At 36.7% G+C, this 11651-nt stretch overlaps 1 protein-coding gene across 2 annotated transcripts in view; it reads left to right on the plus strand.

The window, feature by feature from the left end:
- MAP4K5 (mitogen-activated protein kinase kinase kinase kinase 5) overlaps window positions 1-10966 on the plus strand; it is a 142611-nt gene extending 131645 nt beyond the window's left edge. For both annotated transcript variants that reach the window (XM_057488474.1, XM_036917343.2), the window contains exons 30-32: window positions 5448-5518; window positions 7781-7836; window positions 9344-10966. In XM_057488474.1, coding sequence (XP_057344457.1) covers window positions 5448-5518; window positions 7781-7836; window positions 9344-9431 — 215 coding nt within the window. In that variant the 3' untranslated portion in view covers window positions 9432-10966. The remainder of the gene's footprint in view (window positions 1-5447; window positions 5519-7780; window positions 7837-9343) is intronic.
- Window positions 10967-11651: the final 685 nt, after the last annotated feature.

The raw sequence follows: 11651 nt of genomic DNA on the forward strand, positions 1-11651 counted from the left end.
AGCTGGGAGGATTAGGCTCCCCAAGTTCAAGCTCTACTACAAAGCCACAGTAATCAAGACAATTTGATACTGGCTCAAGAATAGACCCATAGACTAATGGAACAGACTAGAGAGCCCTAATATGAACCCAACCATATATGGTCAATTAATATATGATAAAGGAGCCATGGATATACAATGGGGAAATTACAGCCTCTTCAACAGCTGATGTTGGAAAACTGGACAGCTACATGAAAGAGAATGAAACAGCTGGATTATTGTTTAACCCCATATATAAAAGTAAACTAGAAATGGATCAAAGACTTGAATGTAAGTCATGAAACCATAAAACTCTTAGAAGTCAACATAGGCAAATGTCTCCTGAATATAAGCATGAGCAACTTCTTCCTGAACGCATCTCTCGAGCAAGGGAAACAAAAGCAAATCTGAACTCATGGGACTACATCAAACTAAAAAGTTTCTGTACAGCAAAGTACACCATCAACAAAACAAAAAGGCATCCTACAGTATGGGAGAATATATTTGTAAATGACGTATCTGACGAGGGGTTAACGTTCAAAATATATAAAGAACTCTCATCCCTCAACACCCAAAAAGCAAATAACCCAATTAACAAATGGGCAGAGGATATGAAGAGACAGTTCTCCAAAGAAGAAATTCAGATGGCCAACAGACACATGAAAAGATGCTCCACATCACTAATCATCAGGGAAATGCAAATTAAAACCACAATGAGATTTCACCTCACACCAGTAAGGGTGGCCAGCATCGAAAGGACTAAGAACAACAAATGCTGGTGAGGATGTGGAGAAAGGGGAACCGTTCTACACTGCTGGTGGGAATGTAAACTAGTTCAACCATTGTGGAAAGCAGTATGAGGTTCCTCAAAAAACTAAAAATAGAAATACCATTTGACCCGGGAATTCCACTCCTTGGAATTTACCCAAAGAATACAACTTCTCAGACTCAAAAAGACATATGCACCCCTGTGTTTATTGCAGTACTTTTTACAATAGCCAAGATATGGAAGCAACTTAAATGTCCATAAGTAGATGAATGGATAAAGAAGATGTGGTACATATACACAATGAAATACTATTCAGCCATAAGAAGAAACAAATCCTACCATTTGCAACAACATGGATGGAGCTGGAGGACATTATGCTCAGTGAAATAAGCCAGGCGGAGAAAGACAAGTGCCAAATGATTTCCCTCATTTGTGGAGTATAACGACGAAGCAAAACTGAAGGAACAAAATAGCAGCAGACTCAGAGACTCCAAGAAGGAACTAGTGGTTACCAAAGGGGAGGGTATGGGAGGGAGGGTGCGGAGGGAGGGAGAAGGGGACTGAGGGGTATTATGTTTAGTACACATGGTGTGGGGGACCATGGGGAAAACAGTGTAGCACAGAGAAGGCAAATAGTGAATCTGTGGTGTCTTGCTGCACCGATGGGCAGTGACTGCATTGGGGTATGGATGGGGACTTGATAATATAAGTAAATGTAGTAACCATATTGTTTTTCCATGTGAAACCTTCATAAGAGTGTATCAATAATACTTTAATAAAAAATTTTTTCAAAAATCTGGTCTTGTCATTTAAGGCCAATGTTTCCATAATGAATTGTTGTCTGGATGATCAATCCATTGATGTAAGTGGGGTAATGAAATCCCCTACTATTACTGTATTGCTGTCAATTTCTCCCTCTCAGTCTGTTAATATTAACTCTTTATTTTTAGATGCTCCTATCTGGAATATAAGAATTTTTCCAAATGTTTTATCTTCTTGTTATATTGACCCTTTTATCATTATGTAATGTCCATCCTTAGCTTTTATTAAAGGCTTTGCTTGAAGGTATATTCTGTCTGATATGAGTATAGCTACCCCAGCTTTCTTTTGGTTTCCATTTGCTTGAAGCACCTTTTTCTTTCCCTTCACTTTAAGTCTGAATGTATGCTTACATCTGAGGTGAATCTCTTGTATGCAACATATAGCTAGGTCTTGTTTTTTTTAATCAATTCAGCCACTCTGCATTATTTGGTCAGAGAATTAGGTCCTTTTACATTTTAAAGAAATTATTGATAGGTATGTATTTATTGCCATTTTGCTCATTGTTTTCTGGCTGTGTTCCTTTCTTCCCTTGTGATTTGATGGTTTTCTGTTGTGTTATACTTAGATCCCTTTATTATTATCTCTTATGTATCTATTATAGATGTTTGCTTTGTGGTTACCATGAGGCTCACACATAACAGCTCATATATATATATATATATATGTCTTTTTTAAGTGGATAGCAAGATAAGTTTGAATGCATTCTAAAACCCTGTACTTTTAATCCCTCCACAATGTTTATATTTTTAATGTCACATTTTATATCTTACTTTTGTAACCCCTAATTATTGTGGTTACAGTTATTTTTACTTCTTTTGTCTTTTAACCTTAATACTAACTTTGTAAGTTGTTAATCCACTTCCTTTACTATATATTTGCCTTTACCAGTGAGATTTTTTACTCTCATGTGTTTTCTTATTACTAATTAGTACCCTTTCTTTTCAGCTTAAAGAAATCCCTTTAACATTTCTGTAGACCTAGTTTAGTAGTGATAAACTCTTTCAGCTTTCCCTTGTCTGGAAGACTCTTTATCTCCTTCAATTCTGAATGATAAACTTGCAAGGGTGGAGGATTCTTGGCTGGAAGTTTTTTCCTTTCAGCAATTTGCATATATCATGCCACTCCCTTCTGACCTGCAGAGTTTCTGCTGAGGAATCTGCTGATAGTCTTATAGGAGTTCTCTTGTACGTAGTAAGTTGTCTTTTGCTGTTTTTCTGGTTCTCTCTCTTAACTTTTGGCATTTTAATTATAATGTGCCTTGGTGTGGGTCTCTGGTTTCCTCATTTGGGTCTCTGTGAGCTTCCTGGATCTCGTGGTCTGTCTGCTTGCTCAAGCTAGGTTAGTGTTCAGCTATTATTTCTTAAGACAAGTTTTCTGCCCCCTTCTCTTCTGGGAGCCCTATAATGTAAATGTTATTCTCCTTGATGTTGTTATATAGGTTTCTTAAGCTATCTCCATTTTTTAAAGTCTTTTTTCTTTTTTCTGCTTTGTTTGGGTGAGTTCCCCTGCTCTGTCTTCCAGATCACTGATTCTTTATTCTGTTTCAGCTAGTGTGTTGTTGAAACCCTCAGTTCAGTTATTATATTCCTCAACTCTGTGACTTTTATTTGGTACTTTCTTTTATTTTCTATCTCTTTGTTGAAGTTCTCCCTGTGTATATCCATTTTCTCCTGAGTTCAATAAGCATCTGTATGACCATTTCTTTGAACTCTTTATCAAGTAATTTAACTCTTATTTCATTAAGGTTTTTTTCTGGGTTTTTATCTTGTTCTTTCAATTGGAACATATTCCTTTGTTTCCTCATTTTGCATGACTGTCCATGCTTGTTTCCATGTGTCACGTGAAATATCTGTCTGTCCCAATCTTGAAGGGATTGAAGGGATGGCCCTTTGTAGGTCATAAACTTTGTCATTTAACGTTGCCCTAGTTCTTAGTTGTCACCTGAACTGTCTCTCCAACTGTTTCACACCTAGAGGGCCCAGAAAGGCAATCCTCTCTGAGCCCCAGAGCTGGCATTCAAGGGGCATTCCTCTGTGGGCTGTACATGCCCACTGTCTTTGGGGGAATCACAGAAGCAGTATGGGAATGGGATGCTAGCCTACTGCATCTGGGGAGGGCCACAGCAGTGATGCAGGAAGGGTGGGGTGAACACTAGCAGGTTGGAGTGAGTGCATAAAATGGTGCCCACCAGCACATCCATCCTAGAGAGTCCCAACAGGCTTTTGCCTCTCAGATGCTGTGAGATTTGCAAATGAATCTCCATCATGTATGCCTGAGGCCCTTTTCAAACTGCAGCTTTTGCACTGGGTCAAGGCAAGTGAATCTGCACAAGAGTTATTTAACAGTGGAATGTCCATTCCCTACAGCACTATGGCCCCTGGCTGTGTACCCTGTTGGTTTTCAAAGCCAAAAATTTGGGGGGTTCATCTCCAGAGCAGGTCCCAAGGATTGGGATGCCTGATGTGGGTTAAACCTCTTAGTACTTGGAAAAGTTCCATATTTGTGAGACCTCTCTCAGTGGTGGGGCACCCTGCCGGGTGTGGGATTTTTGGCAAGACCATTATCTCTGCTCCTTCTGCGCATCTTGATGTAGCCCTTTTATCCTTTGTTGTGGAATAGCTGTTCAGCTAGTTCTCAGGTCCTTTTCAGAGGGAGTATATAGAATATATATGTAGCTGTAGATTTGTTGTGTTCATGGGAAAGGGTGAATTAAGGATCTTCCTATGATGCTATCTTGAACCCTCCTCCATTCTTAAATCAACTCTTTACAAAGACAGTATTCTAGTAAGAAATGTAAGTTCCAATCACTTTCTCAGCTTTACTAGTGTAAGATATATGACTTAATTCTCCAGCAATCAAAAATGTCCTCTCCCTCACTCTTTTTCCCTCCCTTACTGTGCTTTAATGACTCCAGCCCCCTGTCAGAAGAGCCCAGAGGCCCTGCTGTCCCACCCAAATGGGAGGCCTACCCGCTGTGTTCCCGAATCACTAAGTGACCTTATCTGGGTACCTCAGTTGGCATTAAGAAGGACACAGAGAAGAACAAGACACTGAGGTTTCCCTCGGAGACTTTCAAGGCATCTGGGAGGAGTATGGGAGTTGGGTAGGGGGCAGGATGGGCTGTAACAGTCCATGTGATGGCCACACTTTGGGGTCATGATTGCTCCTAAATCCAAAGCCAATGGGAAGGCAGTAAGTTTGGCCCAAATCTGTGAACCCTCATGTGAGCAGTGGGACTGCAAGGCCAGCACTCTGGAGACCTGAGGAGGCTTGGGGCTGGGGGCTGCAGCAGTGAGTGTTATAACTGAGTGTTAGAACCCCTCCAAATAAGAACTGGCCCACAGATCATAAATATTCAATGTGGAGTTAAGTTTTGGATTGTGAAACAGGGTAATTTTAAAAAGTACTTTGCAATAGGGAAAATATGAATAGAAATAAAAGATGCTTCCTTAATAGCTACTTCAAAATATATGACAGTACTTAAAAAACAATGTTTTTTATTTTTAAAGATACATGTTTTATTTACCTGTGTCAAAAATAGTATATTAAGGGAAATTAATATGCTGATATCCAGTTCATCAGAAGTTAGTCCATGTTTAAATAAATGCCTGTTACATATGTCTTTGAAATTTTGCATGACCCTACCTCAATAAATTATTTGAGCTTAGGTATGGCTTAGCCACAAAAATGTTGGGAACTAATGGTCTAGACAGTGGAATGTAACACCAACCACTTGAATGGCCTTACATTATCAGCTACTAAAAACAGTTAAGGAAAATGTATAATGCATTACTCTGTGCCTTATTTTAGTTGCAGTTCTCCCTTTTCTATTTTTTAGTATGCCTTCAAGATAGTGTATTGGCTTTCTGGAAACATGGAATGCAAGGTAAAAGCTTCAAATCAGATGAGGTAAGGTTTTTGAAATTTCCTCCAGTGATTCCCACTAAAGATTTTAAATATTGAAAGTCATTTTGCGCATATTCTTTCTGAACCCTTATAACTATGTTTAGTGCTTTTAGTACTATCAACGGTAGAACAAAACTGTCAGTATTTTCCCTTCAAATAGCATTCAGTTTTGTATTTATTGTTTAACTCTCAGTGGCCACAAAGAATTGTAAACATGAGTACACAATTTCAGTCTATTACAAATTGTTAATTTGTAATTTGTAAATATGGTTGCTAACTTGTTAAGCTTTTCTAAATTGAATATCTTCTCTGTAATCTCTAAGTTTATAGTTTTTTTCAAATACAAAAATCCTCAATTAATTCATATCAGATCACAGTACTAAGGAAAATCTAAGAAAATTAACTCAATAAATACTGTGTATCAACTACATGCAAGACACTATTATAGTACTGTAAGACATAATGAGGCATAATTATAAATACCAAGCCCTTATAACATCTGTGTTCTAAGTACTTTATAAATATTAGCTTACTTACAGCTAATAATCCAGTGGAGTTAGGTACTATTCATATTCCCACATTTCTAGGCAGAGTGGTTAAGTAACTTGCCCAATTACATAGCTAAGTGGCAGAGCCTGTATTTGAAGGGTCTCCAAAAATCACTTCTGGCTGAGATAATCAGGATACATTTCATGCAGGAGGTGGGCCTTAGGCTCCTTTCTTGAGAAATAAACCCTAATAGTTAAGATAATACTGAGACTATTCCCATTTGTATGAATACTTGTGTAATTCTTATGCACCGTGGCCTCTCAAATTTGTGCACTTATTTTAAAGCTTAAAATCTTCTGTTTGAATTACCTTTTGTTTTATCCACACTCTTATTTATATATAATTGCATATTTCCACCTCTTAAATCAATGTGGAATATTTCCAAGAAAATGACATAAATCAGCTCTTTAATTATGTCAGTTTGTCTAGCTACTGACCCATGTCACTAAATGTCACCAGGTCCCTGCATTTAAGGAAGCCTACAGTTCTACTTACTGCCATAAGATTGTCCTTAGATGTGCTTTTCATTGTGTCATTCCAGAAATCTATAGACGGTAACTGTTGTTCACCGTATCAAATACAAATACTATTTCTTATTTTTACTCATCTTGCTTACCTCTTTCTTTCTGCTTATGTTATCATCCTTTAATTTGGGCCTATATCTATAATATTCATAAAGTACTATTCAGCTATTCCAGTCCATAATGATTGGAGCATACCTGCTTAATATTCTGAAAATCAGCAACACCTAGTAGAGCATCTAATTTATGTTCTGATTCAAGTTCATTAATTCTGTCTTCGCAGCTAGACTGCAAATTCATTGATAACAGACTATTTTTATACTTACTTTTTATCATACTGTCATGGATTGGGTTCCTCCAAAAGCTGAACCCATGACAAGTACTCAAGTGCAGGTAGTTTATTTGGGAGCAGATCCCAGAAAACAAGAAAAGGAATGAGGACTCTAGATGCTGTTACTGCAGCCAAAAGCCAATAAGAGCAGAGTAACAAACTGGTTTCCACTGTGGGCAACCAGGGCTTAATCCTATAAGGACCACTGAGGAATGGTGCAGAATATACCTCAGAGTTGACCCATTTGAAGGTGGAGAGGCTGGGGCATTTATTTATACACCATCTGCTATCCCTGTTGGCTAAGCATTGCTCTCATGGATATAAGCTTTCCATACTTCGGAGTAGTACCTGTTCATAGCTGAATATCTTCTACAGATTTGGAGAAAACAGCAGAGGAACACCATAGATACACTGATAAAAGACACTGGCACATGGGCGTGTCCACCACATCTCTGCTGAACTCAGGTGGCCCTCAGGTTGCCACCTCAAGCATCTGCTCTGTAAAGCAAAGAGCAGGGGCTCTGTAGCCCAATAAACCTGTATCCATATCTTGGGTGTACCAGTTGTATGACCTTAGGCAAGTTATTTAACCTCAATGAACTTTAGTTGTTTCTTAAATAATATGGGAATTTCAGTACATATCACAGAGTTCTAAGAAAGTGCCTGACCCATAAGCAGATGTTCCATAAAATGTTGGTTTATTTTGACTAATAGCCAAAAAAACTTACTGGAATTTATTTCATTTGAGGAATTAAGTCTATCAAAAGTTATTCTGTTTAATAATTATGCTATCTAAATGATTTTTAAATATTCTTTAAATAATATGGGGACTAAGGTATTACTGATAGGTATTTTCTTTCATAGGTTACCCAGGAGATTTCCGATGAAACAAGAGTTTTCCGCTTATTAGGATCAGACAGGTAATAGTTTGGTTGTTTTAATTACCAGTGGAGTTCAATGGTTGTACTCTTAATTATATTGTAAGCCTGTAATTGTTTTTCAAACAAAACTCTTAGGTAAATTTCTCCTTATCTTTATTGAAATACTAATATTTTAATTAGTTGACTAAGCACTCTTCTTAAAGTGTGAAGATCTTGATTCTAGAGATAAGTTATATTCAGCCAAAACAAAATGTGTTAATAGGGTATTTATGTCCCCAGTACCATGACATAGTTCAGGCTCCTTTGTCTTCATCATTTCTTCCTTGCATGTTACTTTCTATTAATTATTGCTTTATAAATCCCACAGAATATGTGCCTCTTGACATTTGCCATGATATCAGAAAGTATTCAGCTCTGTTTTTGAGATCAATCTAAATTAGAAGGAATTGTGTGATCTCTGTGATCAAAATAAAAGAATCAAATGAGAGACAAATTCCAAAACTGTGCCATCTTGCAAAAAAAAGTTTAGTAGTTGCTGCTCTCCAAAATCTATATTATCTACCTCTACCACTAATAAAATGCCCATTCCTTCCTATTTTCCCACCAAAATTTGTTACTGCAACAGAATGGCATTCGTCCTGAGGCATGTATTGAGAGACTTTAGTCTTCCAAGTGCAGTCTAGTCACAAAATCATTACTTAAATATTGGTTGCTTAAGGAAAGGGTGGGTGGGGGAAATGGAGTTATGACTCCATAAAAATTTTAAAGTGACTTTTCTAAGAAGCAAACGGATTTTTTGAAAAATAGCAAGTATCTTAATTAGTAGAAAAGGTAAGCCCACAGAGTATGGCAGCTTAGTAACTAGTCCTGCAAACAGCAGAGAAAGAATTTGGGGACCACCTGGTACATGACTATAGAATGGAAAGCTCTTGCTTCTCTGGAAGGGCTTATGGAAGAACTGTGGATCATCCAGTGGTCCTGGTGCAGACTACACCTTAATGACATGTGGTATGAGAGAATTCTGCTTAACAGAGGATAGGTATCAATAGCCATTTTTCTTAGTTATTTGTTTCTTTCCACACTCTTTCCCCAGAATTTTCTTCTTCACTCTTCCCCTCTTTGTATTGTTTCTGCATTGTCTATCACTATTTTTCAGATGGTAGCCTTGTTCGGATTATTTCTTGGGCATCTCTTTGACTTCCTCCTGGCAGCCCTTCTTCCACCCCTTTCTTGTTAGTGTATATTCTGAAGCTTTATTATACCTTCTGTTGGCATATATAAGTAAGCAAATTTGGTTTCAATTGTACTGAGATAATGAAACTATCTGGGAATATTTTAAATATTCTGTATTCCTAAAATAATAGATTCCTACTCAGTTTTCGTTTTAAGCTATAAAATGCAAAGCTGAATTTGTGTGTGTATGATCTTTATGGAATCTTATGAGAATGTGAACAATGAATATTCTTTCCTAGTTTGATGTTTGTATTTGAAGAATGCAATTTCTGTTTTACTTTTAAACGAATCATTTGTTTTGGTTTAATTGCAGGGTTGTCGTTTTGGAAAGTAGGCCAACAGAAAATCCTACTGCACACAGCAATCTTTATATCTTGGCTGGACATGAAAATAGTTACTAAGTGACAGAAACTGATTTCAGATGACAGAAAAATGAATATACTCTGTTGAAAGCAAAATATCTTAAGGAAATTCAATACAAACTACGCAGTGATTTGCTTTATTATGGGTTATATCTCAAATGATCTGTACTTTAAGGGAGAATTCAATATTTTCTGTAGCTGGAAACAGCTGTTCTATCTCTTGCCACTGTGTGGTGGTTATATCACATTTGCTTAATAAAAGCTATGAGACGAATAGTCCTCTAGTTCCAGGAAACACAGTCTTTTTTAAAAAAATAATGTTTGTAACAAGGGTGCCATGATATCTTTAGGTAACAACTCATGTGGTTACCCTCAAAGAGATAAATTTAGTAACAATTTTCTCATTTTATACCATGTTTTATTCCTTCTTAACATGATTTGATAAAGAAATTATCAAATAAGACTTTCACTTTTACATTGGCCATTCTGTATGTTTTTGTAAAATAGAATATTTAATCCTTATTTATTAATCTCTTGCTGGAGTGGTGTAATGTATCTAACTTTTAGCAAAGGGGGGTTACAGAGCAGCTTAAATTTTTTTATAATGTGTAAAAATTTTGTTTACCTTTTAAGAGTAATACTTTGAGGGGTTAAAGGCGGTGTGTTTAGAAGTTCAGTACATACATGCAGTTTTGTTTTAACACAAGTATTTTGTAATACATCATCATCCAGAATTGCCTTAAAAGGAGTTTTGTGTTTTCAACTACAAATAATTTGGAAGTAGAGGTACGGAGTCATACAGAAGATAACTGATGATGGTTAAAATATTGTTAGAAAGGGTGTGTATGTCTAGATGTGACTACCATGTGTATGTATTCTTGACAAGCAGTATAATATACCTGTGATTTTTTTTTTACATTAGGGATAATGCATAAAAAATGAATCTTCATATATATTATCATCCCTAATGTGTGGGGGGGAGTATTTAACTGCCCATGACATGTATTTTACTTATACTATACCAGAGGGGAAACTAAAGCAGCGACATGTGTAATCTTGAGCTTTTCACATATGTGGGTGTTCATTTTGAGTAGGTTCAAGAAAAAAAAAATCCTTAAGTGAAACTGCATTTCTGATGGGATAGTATAAATAAGCATTTTTAAAACCAGTATTCTAAAAATAAGAAAGGCTAGGGCCATTTTTGAATTTTTTTCTCTTTGGCTATTGTTAGTATTCAAAATTAAAGTGTCACATTGGTACCTTCTGTTGTAGTACACTTACTGAGAACAGTTAGTGGTGAGGTGATGAACAAGGGGTTAGCAAGAGCAAATTGTAAATTATTTTGAGCAATTACTTGAGAGAAAACCAATATAACTCTGTTCAGTCATTAGCAATTCTGTAAAATAGGTATTATCATCTCCATTTTCAAATGAGGAAATAAAGGGTTTAGCAAGGTTGAAAGAACCCAATTCACACAGCAAATTAATGGTTGAGCCAGACCATGAGTCTTGTGACTCTGTTCTTTTCACTATGCAATATTCAAACAATAAAATGTTACACAAATGAAATATAAAGTATTGTCCTTATATGCACATATGATATGATTTCAGTAAGTGTGTGGATGTTCAGCTGGGGCATGGAAATGGGGCCTCTGGATGGAATGGAGGACACTGGATACAACAGTTAGCAGGGGACTAAACTCAAAAACAGGAAATTTTTACATACTGGATGCAAAAACCAATGTCATCCTTCTCTCACTGAACCCTGGCAGCCAGATTTTCCCATCCTAACAATATTGGAAGCGTTCTGTATGCAGTTTGGCCAGTGCAAGTTTAAAGACCTAAATAGATCCTGATTTAAGGGGTATCCTGCCTCAATTGCCCAGATAGATAACTCTCTGCAATGAAAAATCATAGTTGACATTCCCAACACCCCGTGCATCCAGAGCTTGCAGTTAGTCTTTTACTCCTATGCTGTTAAAAATGATTAAACAACCAAGAGCTATAAAATATCTGAGGAAGGCCTCTAACAGAAAGAGGAAAAAATAACTGAAGGGAAAAGCACTTAGGGGAAAGTGCTTTTTAGACTAGACAGTTTTAGATTAGGCAGGATGAAGACAATGTCAAAAGAAAAATAATCTTTGGAAAGAAACTGCAACTATAAGCTAAGATCCGAAAGGAGCTTTAAAAAACAAAAAGCTCTTGCAAAATAATATAGCATAGCTGAATAGTTCAATGAAAGATTAAAATACAAAGTTGA

The sequence above is a fragment of the Manis pentadactyla genome, chromosome 11 (genome assembly GCF_030020395.1).
Source record: "Manis pentadactyla isolate mManPen7 chromosome 11, mManPen7.hap1, whole genome shotgun sequence".
Lineage (NCBI taxonomy): Eukaryota > Metazoa > Chordata > Mammalia > Pholidota > Manidae > Manis > Manis pentadactyla.